This window comes from Malaclemys terrapin, chromosome 17, assembly GCF_027887155.1.
Source record: "Malaclemys terrapin pileata isolate rMalTer1 chromosome 17, rMalTer1.hap1, whole genome shotgun sequence".
In the NCBI taxonomy this organism is placed as follows: Eukaryota; Metazoa; Chordata; order Testudines; family Emydidae; genus Malaclemys; species Malaclemys terrapin.
In genome coordinates, this window is record NC_071521.1 from 5,846,155 (window position 1) to 5,868,592 (window position 22,438).

The window sequence follows — 22,438 nt, forward strand, 5'->3', positions numbered from 1 at the left end:
ACTATGACCCCATAAAATAACCTTGTGACTCCCTGCAACTCAGGCCCTCCAATTTGAGAAACGCTGGTCTCCCCTGTAAAATCTGTGTAGTATAGGATAAGCACACAAAAACACCAGATTTTACAGAGGAAGACCAGATTTCACAGTCTGTAATGCTTTTTTCATGGCCGTGAATTTGGTAGGGGCTTATTCATACAGCTTGCTACCCCAGCCAAAAGCAAGTAGGTTTGTACAATATAAGTTCAATTCCATTAAAAACAACAAACAAAAAAACAACTCATTTTTCATGTAGGCACTTCTGCCAACAGGTGGAAGGAAAGTTTCCCTGGATCAGGCCTAAAAATATGTTAATTATGTTTCTCCCTAGTATGTTGCCTCTACTTTCATTAAATCACCAAGGATGCACTTCCACCAGCTGCAGTAGCTTAGTGTTCAAGTGTTTTACCATCATGTCTTCTAACTCACCTCACCGGACAATGGTGTCTGACATTTGCTGGGTTACCAACAGAGTAGACACCGGCAAGGGAAGGCTCAAGCCTTCTATTAACTGGGTTAGGAGTCTAAGGGTGTTATTGTTAAATAAGCAGAAAGTTAATAAATAGTTTGAATTTTTTTTTAGCAAAGTTATAGCTGCAAAGCGTTATATAAAAGGGAGTGCAAGAAATGCATCTAATGAATTACTACAAAACTTAAGTACCTATTAAATTTAAACTGACCAGTTTTTATATCACCTTAGTGCTGTAATAAATAATTGTCTACCTTGAGCAAAAAGCACAATTCCTGCAACTTCTAGTTTTCTCTTACTGTAATCTTATTTCACCCCATCCCTCACTATTGTATTTCTAACACAAGTCTGAAGTTCTAAAATGCTGCATAGTGATGATTATGCTGTATGTACAATATGTAAAATCATGTTATGGAAACTAAACTTTATTTCCAAAAACCTTAACTAGAAAGGTTTTTAACTTTTTTGTCTAATGAGCATTTTAATGGAAGCAAGTACTTTGAAAAAGTTTAAAAGCAATGGTTTTGTGGAAGACAACTGGCGTAAAAGTAGTTCACTTACAGGTACTAATTTCCAATACCATTTGGAAGGAGACTGCTCAGGAAGCAAGGAAAGGAATGTAGGAATAGGAGAGGAACATCAGCAGAGCAAGTTATACACAGTAATACTTAAATGCACTTAAGCAACAAACACTTTCATATTTTAGAGGGATTTTAGTCCAAAAGATCAGTTTTAAAATATTACAGTGAAATCCAAGATGTTCAACTGATAGCCAAATTGTTAGCAGGATCCTCAAGACCACTTGTAAATTAAAAACAGTACATAAACCTTTAAAATTGAAGCATATTATTCTGTGTCAAAGGATCTGAAAAAATAGTAACTCTTCCTCAATATGGAAAGTAAAACATCTTTGCCTCATTTATGCCTATTACAATTACTCAACAGTGCCAATTTGAGGGATAAGCATAAGAAAGCTATTTTTTAGGCTTCATTAAGACATAATCTCAATGTATCAGTATTATATTTATTTATATTTGAGGAAAATCCATTTTACATTCTCCAGTAATGAAAGTGTACTATATCTTTGCAACAATAGTGCATTGTAACATAAGTTAAGGGGGAATAGGGTAAAAATTGCACACACACACAGATATACCATTCAAATGCTTAGTACATACTTATTAGAGTAACCTCCTGAATTTCCTTGCTATAGTCTTTTTATACACAAAGAATCTGTGCCTGAAAGGACTTCAAAAAACATATGTTTTGTGGTATTGAAATTGAACTGTATTTACCAAAAACACAGCATTCAAAGGTTGAACATGCTATTTCAATACTAACCAAAACTTAAAAAGATAAGTCAAAAGGCACTAACGGGATTAAAGGGAAGTAAGGGCATTGCAGATAAATAGAAAACAAATTGTATACACAAAATCTCAAATGAATTTCACTGGGGAGGATGCCTCATATCAATTTTATTAAAAAAAGTACTGAAACTCATTTATATCTGATTCCACAGCATAATTTCAGTTTTAACTGACAATGTTCATAATTCAGCTACTAAGAAAATTAAATATATTTTACCTTTTGGTGACCTGGGCTTTCCAGTAATTGCTGTTTTAATTTGACCTCTTTCTCTGTTATCTCTCTCATTTTAAGGTTCACCTAAAATAGTAGGGAAAAGATAATAATAATGCAATTGCATACCAAATTTCCAGAAGTCATCACTTAACATAATGATCAAACTTTGTTTTCCACCATTGCAGAAATATGACTCATAATACTCATGATTTTTTTTTTTTTTAACTCTGCTTCTAAATTCAACTGACATTCCACTGATACTGGTAAGCTTGAAGCAACGTAAGGTACCGCTTTGCAAATACAATTGCTTAATTAGTAATATAGCCATAATACAGTAATTTCTTCCAAAAAATGTTCAAATGTATTTAAAATAAATACTTAGAAGTGAAAGTGCTGCAAGCATAAATTTACATTCTTAGTTCTCCTGCGAGAGGCAGGCATGTTTCTACAATATAAACTACAATAATTCAATTAACTTTCAGCTTTCATTGTGTATACCACTGTTACACAATAAAGGAGTCTGTTCTCCTCTAGTTGTATTGCGGTTGCCTGTACTATAAAATTAGCGCTGTAGAAACTGACTTTCTTTAAATAGTTTCAGTGCAGCCACAGACAGACAAGTTGTTGAAGAACAAAAGCAGGGACCAGTTAGTTCAATGAATAGTTCCCAAATCTCTTAAATAATGGTCTCTTCCCACTCCTCTGTATAGCTGAACTTCTTACCCATTGGCAACAGAGCACAATTCTGACAGAATGCAAAAGTTATTAGAACAATTTGTGGATTAATAACCCGAGAAGTTACTTTTGAATAAAAGTTTTGTGCAAATAAAAAAATCTGAGAAGTTATTATCTAGACCAGCTTCCTGATTTCTTGAAAATTTGTTTTTATAAAAAAAAAATTCCTAGACAGATTTACTATTAACCTTCTATCCAATACAAGATGTATAGTACTGCACTAAAATCTGTGGGAGGAGGAAGTGTGGAATGTAAAGGAAACAGTAATACTACTGCTCAAGGGTTTCATGTATAAACTCTAAACTGATAGCCTCTGAAAAGTTTCATATGTGGTTAAAGTAGAATATATTCAAAATCAAATCTATCTGGCTAGTGAACATGAAACAATATGCTTTCCTCATGTACCAAACAAATGATATCACAAAGTTACTTGATTCTCTTTTAGAAAAGGGATTTTTATTTTTACGTTGCATATACTACTTCCAGGTTTAAAAATTAAACCAACATAGGCCATCTCTTCCAAACCCCTCTCTTCTAACACTTTTAAAAATTGCATCTTTAATTAGCAGTATTCTTAATAGCAACAGTTTCCACTACTAAAAATCATCTGGTATGTTAGTATCTACAATCAATTTTATTTCCAACTCCTATTTGGCAGATTCTAACCTGATAATAAATATTGGTTTAACCTCCATTTACAATTTTAAAACACAAATGTTTTTTAAAAAATATTTTTTCCTACAGTGTGCCTGAAAGACAGTTGTCAAGTAGCTTAGGTGGAAACAGACCAACTGCAGTATCTTCTAATTTGATTTATATTGAAAAGATAACAAAATCAACCATTGTGCCATTAAGAAAAAAAGGAAATGTATTTCCCCTACTAGTCTTGTCCTTTTCCTCTTGGCAAACATTGATTTGCATTTGGACGGGGATGAGGAAGCCAAGAAGGAAGAAATCTAAAAAAGCTGCAGGTGCACAAAAAGGAAGCAATAACTACTATTGGTATGACTCCAGGAATACAGGTGGTTGGCTCACTGCTACTGTGCAGAGCCAAGACATTCTAAAGTAATTCAAAATAAATAGTTTTCTTCCATATCAGAAGAGGGTATGAGGCAATGGAAGCCCAACAAAACATGAAGAAAGCACCGATCAAGCCCTTTTTAACAATCATTTTAGAAGTTACCATTTTCTAGAAGTAAGCAATCTTTTCTAAATATCAGTTTTACCTTATTAATCCAGAAAACCATTGCATCTTCCAGATCATAGGGTAGTTCTTTTGAGGCACTGAACGTAGAAAAACGTTTGACACTAGCAACCACCTTTTCAATGCTGATCATTTCTACAGTGTATGCCATCATTAGAGCATCAATCATTGCCATATGAGAACTCTAAGGAGCAAACCAAAAGTATTTGCAGTCAAACATACATCAAGAAATAAACACCTTTACATATTCTAACTGTATTTACAATATATTTGCATGAAAGAGTGCTGAGACTAGCGACCTAGAGGTGAAAAGCTCTTTACTCCATTATCTATCCCCAAAGTCAAGGGTGAGATTTAATGATTAAATCCATCTCTGAACTTTAAGCTAACCATTTTGATCGGTGCACAGGCGAGATCAGATTCAGAGACAGGGGTATCATCACTCTCCATGACGTAAATCCCTTTCCGAGACAGAGCCTGAATCACTGACTGGTGTCCCTGCAGAGCAGCCACCTGATCCCCTTTTAGAATGAGGCTACAGACACGACAGTATAGCTCACTGGACAGCAACAGCTTGATGACAGGTGGTTTAATATGTTCTTGCTCATACTGGTCTATGTAAAATGGGTCCTTCAGCTCTTCTGGGATATTATCTGAAACAAAGAGGAAGAGTCTCAAACAAGTGGATTCAGTTGTAAGCAAAAGTGAAAACTTCGCACCTGAATTCAAAACTAACATGAGAAAGAGAGAAAACACATATACATTAAAAACAAACTGGGTGGTTCATTTTGCAACCAAAAAGAAAAATACTGAATGAGAAATAAAATGAAGTCTGTAGTTTTATATACTGAATTGTTTTCAATTAGATTTAACAGCATGCGCTTGATTAAAGTAGCAACATACATCATTCCCTCCTTCTATACACAATACTGTTACATTAAAAACCAATGCACCACTTCTCTCTCTTAAATCACACGGGCTTCAATTCAGGAAAGCACCTAAGCACATATTTAAGTCCCACTGATTTAATTTAGACTTAAACACACGTTTAAGTGCTTCCCTGAACAGGAAGGTTCTTCTGAACCAAGGGCTATGTACGTGGTGGGTAGCGCATGAGAGATTTACAATTAAAATTAAGAGTAATATTGTTAACCATTTATTCAGAGCATCCAGGCTATAGATGCAGTTTATCGCAGATGTACAAAATACACGGTTTCAAAACAAAACTGTAGGTTAATTCAAACAGCACCCACAAGCATCTGCGCGTAGTAAAGAGGTTTCCACTGTATTTTAAATTATTTAGTGCTCAATTATTAAGAGGGGTTGGATGAACACAACCACATGAAAAAGGAGGCTCAAAAAATGTATACTCCAGGATTAAGGCTTATGTGACGGGAAACATACATAAAGCTTAAATAGCACCAGTTACCAAGAAAGCCCAGAATCGGATAAAAAAAAATCTCAGCTGCTTTATATATTGTTTACAAAATTGATTAATCTTAGTGTTGGCACTTTAAAAAAAACAAAACTTTTTTTCAACATAATGAAGGCACGGAAGCTAAAACAATATTACTCTTGAAGCCCTTTTTATTTAAGTGCAAATATATGAAGGAAAAGCTATTTAACTGGGATTTCCAATAATCACCTCATTGCCTTCAGCATGAAGCAACACAGTTTTCACATCTGACATCTTAATGTTTTCTTAAACTTGAACACCGGACCCCGAGCACAGTAATTTACATACATTTTAAATTATGAATGCAGAAGACTTCAGCCTTGTCTACAGTAGGATTTTTTCTCTTAAAATTCCTACATTTGCTACTATCAGTGCAGCTCCACAGTAGCAGTGCTGGTATAGACTAGGGTGACCAGACGTCCTGATAATATCGGGGTTCGTCCCGCGTCCCGACCGATCTTTGGTCAGGACACAATTTGTCCCGATATCCACCGGCAGCGGGTTTTTTTTTTTTTTTTTTTTTGCTCTGCCGGTGGGACTAACTCAGCTTTTTTTTTTTTGGCACACCCCTCCCCCCCCCCGCCCCAAATGTGTCCTGATATTTTGTTTCCCTTCATCTGGTCACCCTAGTATAGACAAAGCACCAGTGATCAGCTATATTTTTAACACTGTGTCTAGGCAGGGTTACATGACAGTGTTTAAAATCCTTACAGCCACCTGGAACCCTGAATCTCTGCAGTAATGCATTTGCAAGTGGTTTAATAACTGCCCCATTAAAAAAGTGGAAAATATTAAATTTCTATTAGCTTTTCATATCACATAGTTCTTAAAGACCCTCTGAAAAATGAAGTCAAAAGCTAGATAATTCTTATATTAAAAGTGACCAGATTTAACAATTTCTTATTCAGTTACATTCCTAAAACTCTGTAACTGTAAGTCAAGTTTGTTTGTTTTTTCCAATAGCTCAGAATGCATTTGCTCACCTAGGACAACTAACGTACCAGTACGAACATTAAGTTTTTGTTTCAATCTTCTTGACAGCTTCCTTTTAGCAGCCATCCTTTAATTTACAGATTTATAGTAGGAAGAGTTTTTAAACTCTGCCAGACTCAAGACTTAAAATCTAGTTAAAATTATTTCAGCTCTGCCTACACTTAACAGGCTAGTGTTATAATATGGGTGAGCCATAGCTCAAATTAAAAATGATTACTAGCTTCAGGAAAAATCCAGAGCTGCAGTTCCAAGGGAAGGACGAAAGATCAGAAACTGCGGTAGTCTAATTAATTCAGATGTTTGTGCTTAAACACAAATGCTCTCTCTAGCATTCTAATAGATAGAAGAACCGTTCACTGCAATGATTTGTGGATGGAAACAATGGGTGTGTTTCTTTTTAAAAGGTAACTTTCTTAAAAAAACCCTTCTGTCTAAAAAACGTTTTAACGTTATTTAGTATTTATATTTCAACAACACCTAGAGGCCTCACCCAGATTGGGGTGCCAACTGTACTGGGCCCTGTACCTGCTATCATTACAAGTAACATCTAAGATTACTATAAAAGATTACAGAAAATTCTGCTTGGTTTTTCTTTGTGCATTTGAAAGCACTTTATGTATAGTTCTTTTCACTGATTTCCCTATATAGTTCACAATTTTGGTGGGTTTTGACAGGGCAATAGAAGAGAAAAACATTTCAAAGACATGAAAATGTGACTGTACAACCACAAAAATTGGCAGAAGGGCCCAGAATAAGTGTAGTACATGAAACTACTTTTAACTTCACTTTTGAAAAAGAGTAGTTTAGTTTTCAATTTGATGATATCCCTTCAGGTCCCCATCTGAATAAAGCGACTGCATATTTAGCAATGTAAAGTACAGCAGCACTGTTTACCTAGCTTTCTATAATGCCACCCTAAGATTTTTGGTTTGAGTTTTAAGAAAAATATTTTAAAGGCAATTAGAAGAATTAATTTGCCCCAGTTTATGATGGGCAGTATAGTACGCAGTCCACAATCCATCCAAAAACATCACCGTCTGCTGTTCCGAACAATTAACATGAAGGTCAAAGCTAGAAATAATTTCAATCTGCACATCAGTACCAAAAATCATTTGATGTTTACTGCTGTTCTTTAATGTTACAGATTAATTCCATAGCAATGTTTGTCCAGTCTAGTTTTCTAGGATTTTTGTACCATATATATATCAGAGTTAGAAGTAAGAATATTCCTTCAGAAAAAAATGCAAGGAAGTTTAATCAATTTAATGCCTAAATGCTAAGGCCTGTCACAGTTTTAACAAATTACAAATAGAAACATACAACATATAAACATGATAGGCAACATTAACTCCGGATGGACTTGATATTACCCCCATTCAACTCAACAGGATTTTTAACCACTGATTCTAGTAACAACAAATTTGGAACCAAATCTCTCAAGATACTTTATAAATTTAAACCAATTTTACAGGATTTGTTTGACAACTCTCATAGCTAGAGTCAATACCTAAGAATTGTAACAATGTAAGCTTTTGTATTTATAATACAGATTTACTTTATACTGTTCTTGTGGATATCATTAAAATAAACCCACAGGAAGAATACTGGAACCTTAGTTACTAGCTTGATTAATGAAGCAGAAAATTTGGAAACTAAAAAACCTAAGTGGGACAAAATGTGATGCAGAATGAATGGTACAATGTTTACTATCACGAGTTTCAGAAGACTAATAATACCCTTGTGGCTTTGCAACATGTAAAGTATTAATCTCAAACATGTGGCAATAAAAGCTTTCCTAGCAACATCACACTATTACACATTTGGGGTATTCCTTGGTCTAAGAGACTGTCTTCCTCAGCAAACATCACTTCTAAGGTTCAAAACCCATTTTAAAGGAGAAGGCTAGATAACCTAACAAGTCAAAGTCTCACATCTCTAACTGCCAATTATCTCTATATGTAGCACACAGCCATCCAAATACAACACCACACACACCTCCTGTCCCCTTCTCCCCGCCCACACACAATATTTATGGATTCAAAAATTCTTACACCTCCCTAAATGTGGGGAATACGCTAGCAGAATTAGATCAATTGTATTAGCCCACTGGTACAATCTTAAATGACACAAAAAAACATCCTAAAATTTTAAGATACCTTTTCCCATCACAACCCCTCATATAGTGACAAACTTTGAAATACCATATATATATTTACTCTGCCTCCCCATTAAAAAATTCAATGCTTTTTTTTGTTTGTTTTTTTAAAAAAGTGTGTTCCGGTGCTCATAAGCAGCTTTTTAACAACAAACAATAATCAAGTACAAGTTAGGTAACCAAACAGTCCAGTTCACCTTTTCTAAGTGTCCTTTTACACATATTAGTATTTTATAAACTGTGAATGCATTTAGGCTATATCTACACAAGCGAGCTTACAGCAGCACAGCTGTACCAATGCAGCTGCGCCACTAAAAGCTGCTTTCCCAGCAACGTAATAAAACCACCCCAACAAGCTGTGTTAGCTATGTTGGTGGGAGAACATAGCACTGTGCACACTAGCACTTATGCTGGCAAACTTATGTTACTCAGAGGTATGTTTTTTCCCCCACACCCAAGAAACAATTTTTGCCGGCATAAACGGTAGTGTAGACAAAGCCTTAGACTTCTCTGAAAATAAATACAAAAAAGAGTTAATTCTAAAAATGTTAATTACATCTAAGATACAGTATAAAAATCCTAATTTGAACTTATTAGTTTAATAACTAATGTATACCCTTGTAAAACAGAAAAGTCCCAAACACTTAGTATATTTAAAACAAAAAATCTATACTACCATATTAATCCCCAAAGTTGCCAGTTTTCAAGTAACAAGCAATGCTACATATAAAATTTTGCACAAATAACTTGTTTTTTTATATCAAACTTTTTGATCAGTTGTTCCTAATAATACAATGGCAGAGGATTTCATAGTCTCCCAATTGCTAGTTTTAGTCAAATTTAGGTGCTCAAAAAACAATGTTTGTTTACAGAAATATGCAGAACTATAGTGTGCAATCTGAAAAATCAGATGGGGGTGGGGGCGAGTCACTTATTCATCATGTTCTGTGAATATTATTTTGTCTAAAAATCCAATGTGCTACATTAAAAAGTAAGAGGTGGATGGATCTCCCTCATACGTTGATTTTATGCAAATCTCACAAGGGAATGCCTGTCTGCATAACTACATGGACAAGCTGCTAGACAACCCACTATGGAGAGAAGATTATTGATCTCTCTCAATTAATCCGATATGCCAGTAGGAGTTATAATGAGGTAATAATCTATTTTAGCATTCGAGTCTCAGCAGCATAGAATCTTAGGTGCTCTTGTTCCAGTGAGTATAGCAGAAAGATAGGTGAGCTATTTTCAGAGAAGAAATACTCAAAAGTAAATTTGTATTATTCCTGATGAGAAAGTTTTTATTCTAACACGCTAATGAATTCTGTTTTTTCCAAAAGTGAACAGTCTTAAGTGTAAATCAATCACTTGGTATACAACAGATCACTTAAAAAAGTTACTTAAGTAACTTTTAAAATAACTTCAAATTTAACAGCAGCCAGCTATACATTTTCCAGATTCTCCCCCGCCGCCCACCACACACCCACCCACTCACCCACCCACCCCGCTCCACTCCCAAGATACAATTTCCTTACCCCCTCTCACTCACACACGTACACACACACCATGGTTAAGGATTAATGCAGCAGTTTGAAACATCTGACTTGTCTTCTAAACTACAAAAGCAGGTCGTAGTATAATGCTGTTTGAGGTGTGATACCATGAAAAACTGGCATGATAGAGAACCAAAATCCAAGCAAAACTAATTTTATATCAAATTTTAACTGATTAGTAAGTCTACACAATCATTTAAGTAAGCCCTGCATGTGTATACGTAAAGCTACACTAAAATGCAATAAAGCATTAATCACTCCTGCTCTGCAATTGAGGCCTTGTCCACATTATGGTCTGAAGTCATTCCTGAATGTTTCCCTGACCAATTAGAAGAGATTTTTGTCCTTATAATTGTATTATAGAACCGTATTATAGACTTCTCTAAGTCATCTATAATAATGTTATTTGGGAGGGAAAAAACCCTACCCACATCAGTCAGGGAAACCAGGCTAGAAACCTTGTACACAGATGTTGCTATCACAGTTGCAAGAGTGATGTGGACTGGACCTAGATCCAATTTTACTGTCAAAATGTAATAAAGTTATTTTTATGGCATTTGGTGCTCAAACTAAAAATGTAGATAGAAGTAACATGGGTAAAATATTAATTGTGGACTTCCTTCCTCCATGAAATTTGCATGTTTTTAAATTGTAAAACTTCAATGTGTAGTAATTTCACAAATATTCAGAAAAATGTTTTGTAATTTAGAATCTTTGCAAAACAGCAAAGAGCTACTTTGAAAAATTTGTATTCTTGAAGATGCCACCTCTGAAGCCAAACGATCTAGTGGATTTAGCATAGAGCTGGGAACCAGAAGCTCCATTTCATGTTTGCCAGTAATACTTGCCCCTATATAGCACCATAAAACATTATTTAGTATGTAAATACTACTGCCGCTTCATAGACAGGAAAACAAGGGATCAGAAGTTATCTGACTTGCTGAGGTCACAACAACTAGTACCAGAACCAAAATTAGGAACCACATCTGACCCTTCCCCTACAAGTCCTCTGAGAAAGCCACCAGACTACAGTGCTTCCAACCAAGGGTTTTTTGGCTGTTTCTCCATCTGTTAAACAGAGGCAATGACATTTTTATAGGCCAGAGTTTGAAAAAAAAAAAATGCACTTAGCCTTAGCAAGTAGACACTCAGGAAGGAAAGGCTTCAGAGTAGCAGCCGTGTTAGTCTGTATCCGCAAAAAGAACAGGAGAACTTGTGGCACCTTAGAGACTAACAAATTTATTTGAGCATAAGCTTTCGTGGGCTACATCCCACTTCCTCGGATGCATAGAATGGAACATATATATATATACACACACACACACACACACACACAGAGAGCGCGCGCATGAACAGGTGGGAGTTGTCTTACCAACTCTGAGAGGCCAATTAAGTAAGAGAAAAAAAACTTGTGAAGTGATAATCAAGATAGCCCAGTACAGACAGGTTCATAAGAAGTGTGAAAGTTTCCATTTATGTTGTAGATTCTGAGTTTTCATTTAAGAATTTAAAGCTTCTCATCTTGAGGGTTACGAAGATAACTTTCCAAATGTAAAGTGATGTAGTATCGTCTTACTAAACCTGCAGAGCTCCAATACCTTTATTACAGCTCATTGTTTTCCCAAGACTCAGCGAAATGAAAACTGACCAGTTTTGTCAGTTTTGACTGCTGCTATTCAGAACCCTGAGAGTAAAGTAAAACTGACAAAGATCAGGTCCATTTCACTCTGCAGTTTGGCAAATGTTTTTCAGCATAAATCAAGCAATGAGTCTGCAAAAATACCATCCTTAGACTGCCAAGTTCCTTTAAAACTTCCGTCAATTGCTTTTGAAAGTTAAGGTGGGATCTTCAAAAGCACCTGAGTGACTTTGATTGATCACCCAAACATGAAAGTTTATGACAACTACAAACTTTACATCCTTCTAGTTAAACAGCAAAGATCTCCTTATTATACTACTCTACATTCATGAGGACATCTTCAGGAACTGAAACACTGTATTCTACAAAGTTTCTTGTCAGATAAAGAATCGACAGCATTAAATAGCAAAGTATTATTCTTATATAAATGCATATAGCAATTCTTGGGTTATTCCTCATTCCACCAATGAATGTCAATGTAGATTCTATTAGGTCTTTCTTTTGTTTTTCCTATTTTCTATTCTAGTAGTGGTCCAGATAGTTTAACTTAGTCTGGAAGAGTATATCAAGGGCAAAGTGCTCCACTAATTTTTTTTTTAATTGCTCATTTTGTGCTAGCATGAACAAAGGCTGAAAATTTCTTATCAAGTTCGAGTTTTGCCTGTCAGTTTAAGGCATAATCACAAATTGATCTTTGCTATATTTTAGGTACCAAAGACCATCACAGACTTTTCCTGAATGATGATGATGATAAGCCCAAGAGAGGCTTAAAATTACCATGGCTATGTTTTTAAAGACAATGGCATAAAGAGATCTCACTTGCAGAACAATCTCATCAACTTTCTGCTCTTCCACTGTCAATAGAAAAGTTTCATTCAACAGTCCAACTGATCTTGAAGTATATGAAAAAAGATTTCCTGAACTTTCAGATGAGCAAAACTCTGTTATCCATCTAACTCTTGATGGTATGTACATTTTACTTGCAAATTAGTTTTTCATTACTGTAATCCATTCAATTTTTTTCCTACCATTTATTTCAACTTTAGCCATGCTAATTCAGAAATTCATACACCAACATTTGGTAATCACTAAACATTAATAATCCATTTGCAGTACTGATCATTGGCTTTCACATTTACTATAGTTAGACTGAAATCATCACCTTGTAAATTCAACACAGAAGCATGAAACAATAAGATAACCTTGCCAACTTTATACATAAAACAAAAGTGGTCAGATGTCCTTCCCACCTTCTAGACCTATCTAGGTTTGAATAAGCCAAGCCCCCATAAAAATTCACAGCTCCATCTACTCCCCTCTTCAACATCCAGAGGGAATTTATTCTAACCACTAACCACACCCCTATAATGACCAACAACTCCACCCATTCATTCCCCTTTCCTTCTGTGCTTCTACACAGTTGGACAACTTTTTCATTGTTTCCTAACAAGACGAACAGGCATAACAAGAACCTTAATGTTCAAAACATCTCCCTTTTAACATTTTTGAACAGTTACAGCTGATATGCAGACAAAACTGAACACTTTTTTTGGTACCCACAGCTCTCAAATATTATATTCATGTAAATACTTCAGTGAAATAGCAGTTCAAAAGGGAAAAGAACAGGATTCCGCCCCCCCAGAAAACTCTTGTTTTTTCACAAATCCGTGCCCACAGCCAGAGAGGGCCTTCCTTTCAGCAGCCAGAGGAGGCTGTTGGTGCACTTCTTATTTCTCAGATACCTACTAGCCAGCCTAACACTAAAAACTTAGAATCTCAAAGTAGGAACTACTGCAAGAGCAGTGGTAGAAATCTCAGCATCTTGCGGGCACTGGGGCTTGGCTTTCACCACAGGGCATTGCCCTGTGGCTAGTGGGGCCTCCCTTTATTTTATATAATGTTTGTTTGTTAAGTAGATGTCTTGAAAATTTTTAAGCTCCATATATGTGAAAAGTTTAAGTGATCTGGAACCATAAGCACATAGGATTACACTGTTACCTAGGTTAACTATCACTGTTATTTTCCCTCTCTCCACTTCTTATTACGTTTACTTATCGGGGACGATCGATGTGGTAGGATAAGACTGCACTGTGCAGTCTTGTGTTTTCTAAAGCGCAGTAACTAGTCTGATGTGCTGTGCATTAACTGAACCGAGTAGACCATTCTGGTGTACACTGAAGGTTCCTAGTGTGCTTTAACATAGTACTTTTTCAAACAGTATTATGTTAAAGTGCACTAAGTAAACTTTAGAATGCACCAGCAAGGGCTACACAGTCCAATTAATTCACAGCACATCAGTGTGCTTTAGAAATCACAGCCCTGTTTTGCGCGTTATCCCATTGTGTAGTCAAGCCCTAAAATTAAGCTCTTTGGGGTAGGGATGATGTTTTCCTGTGTATCTCTAACCCACCAGCAGAGTAGAGTCAATTTTCATTGAGGCCGTTGGATACCATCATAATACAAATAAATAATAAGCATGTGGGAGTTAGAAGTAGAAGAGAATGGAGTAAAACTAGAACTAGAGTATGATACAGATAGATTTTATAAGAAGAAAACAGAAAGAACAAACATGTAAGGAAAGAGAGAGTCATGGAAGAAAGTCACTGAAGACAACGTAGAAAAAGATGTATCATGATTAGGAAAGAAAAAGCAAAGTAATGCAAATATCTCTCAAAGCAACTTTTTTTGTATCACCATATGGAGACAAAGTTCCATTGAAAGGCTTAACTACTTAGTCAGTTTTGTGCACAATATCTGGTTAGAAGCATGGGGAAATACAACCGGTTAAAAAAGAAAACCTTTTTCCAAATTGTACTGTCTAGGATATTTCTAAGTATCTTCTGTTCATGGGCCTGCCTATCTGATTTTATATTCTAATCGGAAATGTTAAAGTACCTATGTCAATAAAATCATTGGCATGATGCACAAAATACAATTTAGTTTTAATGTTTGGTTTCAGCTGATGAAAAGGATGCTCAGTTCAGGTCAAACTTCATCCTTGATCCACTGAATTACACCTAGATAAGGCATCCTTTAGGACTGTTGTCAGAAAGCATCTAGACATTCATACACAGACCTCTGAATTTCTGCAGAGAACTACTGAACTATTGTACCCACATCCAGGCTTCTTTCAGACAGTGCGCCCCAAATTGTGAGGAGGGCAGAGAGAACAAGAGAAATGTTACTGTCCACAGCCCCATCCCCTGCTGTTTCCAAATTTCACGGTGGGATGCAGCTAGGAGATGAGCTGTCAGAAACAGGAGGGCCAGCAATGCAGAGACAATCCACACAGGTCAATTCCTTCCTCTGCACAAAGGAGAGTCCTTTCCCCACTAATGTTCCAGGTGCCTGGAGTTGGGGAGAATGAGGCTCTTAGTAGTAGTATTACTGTAGTGCCTAGGCTGCTATGATCTATGGCCACCAAAACCCCTCCATTGAAGGGGAACAGTGAAAAGCAAACTCCAGGCCCCCTTTTCATGAGAGGGTGTAATCTAGGATCCATGTGTACTTCAATGCTGAGGCACAAAGGTGCAGTTGAACTCCAAATTATCTGTCACGCCCCCAAAGTTAGTTTCTTCTTTTATGAGTACCATTTTTGATAAGCACCACAAACTTAGATGAGGAGAATCACTTCAAACACACACTGTGCAATATATATTGGAAAATAAAAACTAAAATTGATAAGTTTGAGCATACTGCTGACAAATGACATGATCAGTATTGGAATCCAATTTAAATTTTCAATCCTGCAAAAATGTAAGCATGTGTTTAAACTTTACTCATGTGAATAAAATTCAGTACCTGCATAAGCATGTGCAAGATCAGAAAAAGTCAGAAAAAAGCTTCTCCTTAAGTACTCATTTAAAAAAAAATGAAGGAAGTCTATTGAGTGATTTCAGGACCATACAAAAGCTGTTTATAATCTACAAATGAAAACTGTTTATTTCTTCCACCAAATTGATCAAAACTGCTCTGAATGATGTAAAATATACTGCATCTACAAATCAGGTCAGCATAACAAAAATCCTAATGAAATTATCTTGACCTCTCTATACCTCCCCTCAAAAACCCACTGAGTAATAGCAATATCCAAAAGACACAGATTTATTATAGATGGGTGGCCTGCAAATATTCAGTTTTAAAGGATATTAAGGTAAGAGAGAGACCTGAAACTACTACTTCTAATAATCCTTCCACAGAAGTGTTGTAAAAAACACATTTGTCCCTGGATCAAAGATTCTGCATGCCATATTTCAGACCATCAAGTTTTTCTTTTAAATGCAAGTTATAATTCTGTGAAAAATGATCTTAATATTCATCACAGTGTGGAGAGACCACAGCAAAACCTAACTAAAATTCACTCAGGTCCAGATCCTACAAATATTTCTGCACATGCTTAACTTTACACACTGCAACTAGTCCCATTGAAGCCAACCAGAGGTAGCAACATGAAAGTCCTAGTAAAAATAATGCTCCTGCTGGTTGCTGACAATTAACTCTTATTTACATTTGATCCAAGCAGGTTTACATGACAGTGGAAAAAAAATGCCAGTAGCCACAGGGGTCTTCTCTACACAAGTGTTCCCGCCACGTCTATCACTGGCAATGCTGTACTGTTTTTAATAAAAATAAGAATTTTTGGCAAAATTTTTAGCGTAGAAAAGGCCAATTGATTTAACAACTGCTAGTTCTCTAACCAGTACACGCTACAAATTTAGCAAATTGATGCAGGATTAAGGCATAAGCACAGATCTCTGAGCCTACGGAGTCCCACAGAGGTTAATGCTAATATAAACATGAGGCAGTCAGTCCTCCTTCCTCTGCACCACAGGATCTATGCTAGTGGATCCTAATGCAGGATTAGGTCCTTCTTTTGAAACAAAGCCAAAATATAAACAATGAACCTCTATAACTTGCAAAGCATGTTTTATTTCTACTCACTAAAAATCTCTTTAATGAGGCATTACAAACAACTGAAGCACTTGAAATATATTCATGCAGGACAATGCCTGTTTAGTTTTCATGAGTATCCAATTATTAATAGTGGTAGCAGTAGTCAACATTTATGTTACATCTACACCCCCAAAGGCTGCATCAGAATTTTTTTGTTTAGATAATCATACTATTGTTATTTTACCCTTTACTCCTCTCACAAAATGCAGTAACTTCACACTCTGTAGAAAGGAAAATACATTTTAAAGTAACAAGATCACTATCCCTTTTCTACTCTTAATTGTAGAAAAATGCAAAAGTGACAGAAAATATTGACGGTTCTGAAAACACTAGAAGCAATATTCTTGTTGAAAACAGTTTAAAATATTTAATTGCAGGAATGTATTGTTTTGCTCAGCCCTGTCACAAAATAAGCTAGTGTTAATCCAGTAAGCATATTAGGGTTTGGCAAATTAGAGTTAGATTAACAGGGCTATCTAATTTTCCAAAACAAGATTTTGCATGTTTTTTGTTAGGTTTTGTATAAAGACAAGTATTCTATCAAGTTTATATACAGCATGGCTATTTATGTTCAAATGGTAGCAAGCAAAAATTCACAATATACAAGCAGGTCTACTGCAATAGGGAAAAAAATCAGTAGATACAGATGCCTATGAAAGTATTGCAAGGTTCCAACATAATTTTTATTATTGCCATAGGAAAACTCTGGATTTCAATGGTTTCTGACAAAACAGTTTATAGAAGTATCTTCCCTTACTTTATCACGCTACCTCCTCCCCTGTACTCTAGAATGTAAATAAATGCATTTGTAACTCATAAATTAGATTTGTTCACATTTTTGGAAAAAGGGAATAGTCTGCTACTCATTACAAGCAGATTCATAAATGACATAGCTTCTTTTATTTTAATTTTAAGTTAACACGACAATCTACTAAAAAAACAGCATCAAGGTCTTAGCACCAATCTGCAAAGATGACTAGACAAGGAATCAGGATAAAGCCTTTGAGGCCTACATGAGCTGAAGGTTTGCAGGTAGTAACAAACAGCTCGGTTTAGGAAAATCCTATTTAGTAAAAACAATAACATTTTGGAAGTACAAATCATTCATAGTGACAATAGATAGCGTTCACTGTCAGGTTTCCTGATACACCAGTTTATTCTGATTCTTTGCTTTATTCTTATTAGATGCATCATGAAATACTGGATTATTACACAGGAATAGGTTTGACACACTAGTGATAATGAAAACAAAGGTGATTTAAGCCTGATTTAATTACTTGTGTGATGGCAGGGGAGATGAAAAGGGCAAGAATAGAGACAAGAACGATTGCCCGACGAAAGCGATTTTACCTATTCCATAGGCTTTAGCACAGATCCATTGCAGATTAGCAGCTATTTTTGCTCTGGCTGAATCATAGAGCTCCAAAGGGACAATCTCAACCGCACTATCTGTCAGGGCATCCATTTTTCTTCTGGTGCTATCTCCAACGGCACAAACATCAACATCCACCATCTAAAACAAAAACAATGCCATGGTTTCCATTACATTTTAAAAACACACACACATAGAAGACGAGCAGCCTGAACAGCTCATTCAAATGCATCACACCAGGCACAATACTGTCGACGGAACAACACAGGCCTCGAGACCCTCAAAAGGCGTTTATTGGCTCGATCTATTTGGCAATTGAAAATTCACCCACGACTGAAAGACATGTAAACTCACCTTCCCCTTTTAAACCCTGCAAGTCAGTTGGGCTGAAAAAACCCCACCACCCTTTTGCCGCTGTTCCCAGCCCGTATCAGCAAGGCACAGGCACAAATCCCATATTCATCACAGCCGTTCAGATAAAGAAAAGCGGAGGCTCCATCTCTAGCCCTCTCACAAGGTACCCTCCATCTCCTACCTGCCTGTCCTCCCGGCCTGGGAACAGCCTCACAATACCAGCAGGTACCTGGAGGCGGGTCCCGCCGCCTGGCTCGCTGCCCCGGGAATCCCGGCCGGGCCGGGCCGGGGTGGGGTGCGGGCAGGCCGGGGGCAGCACCTCGGGCTCCTTCCCTGGCCAGGCACCGACTCCGGGCTGAGATTTCTCACCAGCACCCCCCGCTCCCCCTGAGGAGAGGCCGCCACCAGCCCCACCCGCCCGCAGGCGGAGGATGGGGAAGGCGCCCCCAGGATGCCGGGGCCCCTCGGCCCACCTGGCTGCCAGGAGGCTGCTCCCCATGGAGCCCTCGGCCCGGCCCCCCCGCGGCCTGTAGGCCCGGCCGCCCCCACTCACCTCGCAGGGCTACGGCAGCTTCATGTCCCGGCCGCGCCCGGGCCCGGGCGGAGCGCGCGCGGGCTGAGGGGACTGGGAGGCTAAAAGGCCGGTTCCCGGGGCGCCGCTGACACGGACCTATGGAGCCGCCGTCGGCCCGGGGCTGGCTGGCTGGGCGCGCGCCCGCGCTCGCTCTCAGCCTCGAGCCCCCCAGACAGCGCGCGCGCGCTGCCGGCCGCCTGCTAGCGAGGAAGGGGGGGCGGGGGCGGGGGCGGGACCGGCTCGCGCCCGCGTTCGGGGAAAGGGAGCGGGACCGGCGCTCGCGCTCTAGCTCTCGCGTGGGCAGCGGCCCCGCCTTTCGGGCACTGCGCAGGCGCAAGGGCTAGAGCCTGTCATTGGCTGCCTCGTCTGCCCCAGCAACCATCCCCTAGTGATGGGAGGGGTGGGGAGTTGTATATAAAGACCTGCCCAGGCCCAGTCGGAGCTATAGATGGTGTCATCCTGCTAAGGGGTCAGGGTGGGGCATGGGGGTTGGACTGCCCAGCACAGCTACCCCAGGCCACTGGAGCCCCAGGCGTTGGCTCAGGTCTCTGTCCTTCCCAGGCACATACATGGTCCCTAGCAGGTGTCTGTGGGAGGGTGTCTCTGCTGTGACCTTGGTGTCCCCACCCCAAGCAGTGGCTCGTAGCATTGGGGCTGTATGGGCACTGCAGCGATGGATGCACTCAGAAGGAAGTCGGTTTGGGGAAGTTTTTGTTCCCAAAACTTAATTTAACCTAGGATGTGGCTCAGGTGAAGCCAGGGCCTGTCATCCACTCTATCAATATTTGGTGTTTTTCTTAAAGCCCTAGCTCCTTATCTGGGGACGAAAATGGTTGTAGCCCTCGTGACAGCTGAGTAAAGCTGTATTCCTACCTACTCAATAATCTGAATGCAAATAAAAAAATGTTGTCTTTTTTTTTTTTTTCAAATATAATTCTTATGCCAACCTTATGGTTTTTGGAAACAGACTCATGGTTTTTGAATTTAGTGGTGCCAATACTGTTTTGTTTAAAAAGTTATTATAGCCAATAATTGTGTCAAAGCCCAGCAGGAAGCTAAAATAGGTTCATAAGTAGTGTTGAACTGATCATTTTGTGCCACTGTTCCTGTCTATATTTTCATAATAAGTGATCTGTAACTAAGGCCCAGTCCTTCAATCAGTACTGTGAGCACCCTTTGGGGTTTTGTCTGGGCTCAGGGATCAATTCTGGTAGATCCACTGCAGGATCAGTGCTATAATGATTACTCACATGTGCTGGAACCTAACCCAGTCACAGAGAGCCCACTGTTTGCTTGGCCACTGATCTGACAGGTCTGTTATACTCAAACATCTCCACATATTCTTATAGTGTCATTACAACTTTGCTTTTCTTAATGTCAGGATATGTTTCCAAGGTGTCTATTTCTGAGAGTTTTGACTCTTCGTTTACCTAGTGAACCTGAAAACACATAACTACACAATTAGTCCCACTGAAGTAAAATCAGGCACCTCATTGCAGGTTCAAGGTCTCTTGCCTCTTATGGAACACAGAGAACTATTGGAATTATCAGATTCCTTATAATATTTTTCTCCATCATGTTATTTGCCTAGAATAATTGTTCTTATTGTACTGATTTGGATGTGCCATGTACCAATGAGCTCATGATCTGTCAATGTCAAAGGTGGCTTTGGTTTTTCAAACTGGTGACTGGGTGACCTGTTCTGCAGATTTCATAGCAGAAAGGCAGTTTGTTCACCTGAGCATGAGTTTCATTTGCAAAGCCATGGAGGGGAGTGATGTTTGGCAAGTGGAGTCTTCTGCTGATTCTTATATTGCAGTTACAGTTTGGTTTCTCCTACAGTCACTGAATTGAGAATTAAAAAAATGAAACTAGCAGCAAGGAACTGCAAACTGCAACAAGATCGTGCAAACATTATTACAGTCTGGACATGGATATAGAAACACATGGTTTGATCTGCAAAATAACCACATGTGATTTATTGATTAGGCCCTGTTATGTGATGGGCCTTTTGCTAGCAGGGATAGAAAATATGTTATCTCACTGCTTTACAAAAATTTGGAGTGGTAAATAGTGTTTTAGCTTCTTGCAGTAAAACTACCATGCTATTAATTATTATTTTACAGTAAGTTTTTAGGCAGCATAGGCAGGTAAAAAGATACCATTGCTTGTCCTGAAGAGCATGGAATCTGAGGGACAGATCCCTGCATTCACGTGGAGCCCTGTTGAAATCAGTAGGGCTCTGAGTGCCTAGGCAGTTTATGAGAGCATGGCCTAAAGGACTGATCCTGCAGTACTTACGTGTGTAATTCTACTCACTTGATGAGTCTCATTGATGTCAATTGGGCTACTCACATGAGTAAAGTTACACGCATGATTTAAATATCTACCGGTTTAGGCCCTTAATAAGTATATGCAGGATATTAGAGGTAGTAGCTAAGGGTAATTTCTATACTTTGTACAATTGCAATGGGAGACAAAGTTGATCTTTTGTAGATCTAGCATGTATCTGGCTAAAATTCAACAAGTTGAACTGAATATTTATAGCAGATTAAGAGTAGTTATTTTAGTCTGCCTGATTTCCTTTCTGTTCTCTGTTTGGAGAATAGAATTGCTTCAGAACAACTAAAAATAAATCGGACATCTTTAAACGATTCCACATTTTTAAAAAAAAAACCCTCTTCAGGGTGAGAATGGAGAGCATTCAGCTTCATGTCTTCAAGAAGGGTGGGTCTGAACTGCAGCGGTTATCTCTGTCACTATCTCAAGCTATAACTCTGTATGCAAGAGCATGCACCAAAAACTGATACATTAAATGTATTTGCAAAGCACTTAGTTTTTGATGGGTCTGTGTAAAATGAGTTGGTATTTTCAGTTCATTTCATACAGGATAGTTTTGTGATGTTGCCATCACCATAACTGATACTTTTGTTGCTAGGTTAGGGATAAAGGGCCTGACCTAACTTGCATAGAAAATCAATGAGAATGTTTCCATTCACTTCAGTGAATATTGGATTGGGCCCTAAATGTGCTGTAGAAACAGAATTAACCCCTGGGCCAGAGAGAGGATATCTTTAGGTTGGGATTGGGGCACGTTTTGCAGGGGAAGCTTGAACTGCTGCTGCACTTGCTGTATCTATTGCATTGATAAACAGAGGGCTCGGGTGCCCAGATCCGTCAGTCTGGCACAAAATTCACTCCAGAGTTATAAAGCATATTTTTAAAACTTGCTTCTTATAGGTAATCTGTCAAGGTGTATCTGAGCCAAACCCAGGCACCTCTGTGGACAAACCAATGGAAAATTTGGCTCAAAACTACAGAAGCTTAGAAGAAAACTGAAGCTATGGAAAACTCTAATGATGAG

General features: G+C 38.2%; 1 protein-coding gene across 3 annotated transcripts in view; it reads right to left on the reverse strand.

Annotated features, from left to right (window-relative positions):
- The window catches only part of CAMSAP1 (calmodulin regulated spectrin associated protein 1), a 44,317-nt gene extending 25,069 nt beyond the window's left edge, over window positions 1–19,248 (reverse strand). For 2 of the 3 annotated variants that reach the window (XM_054007633.1, XM_054007631.1), the window contains exons 1-6: window positions 19,054–19,248; window positions 18,125–18,287; window positions 4,416–4,678; window positions 4,048–4,209; window positions 2,090–2,170; window positions 1,067–1,099 (exon numbers count right to left, since the gene is read on the reverse strand). In XM_054007633.1, the coding sequence (XP_053863608.1) occupies window positions 1,067–1,099; window positions 2,090–2,170; window positions 4,048–4,209; window positions 4,416–4,678; window positions 18,125–18,287 (702 nt within the window). In that variant the 5' untranslated portion in view covers window positions 19,054–19,248. The remainder of the gene's footprint in view (window positions 1–1,066; window positions 1,100–2,089; window positions 2,171–4,047; window positions 4,210–4,415; window positions 4,679–18,124; window positions 18,288–19,053) is intronic. The other variant, XM_054007632.1, reaches the window with a different exon arrangement.
- Between the last annotated feature and the right edge of the window lie 3,190 nt (window positions 19,249–22,438).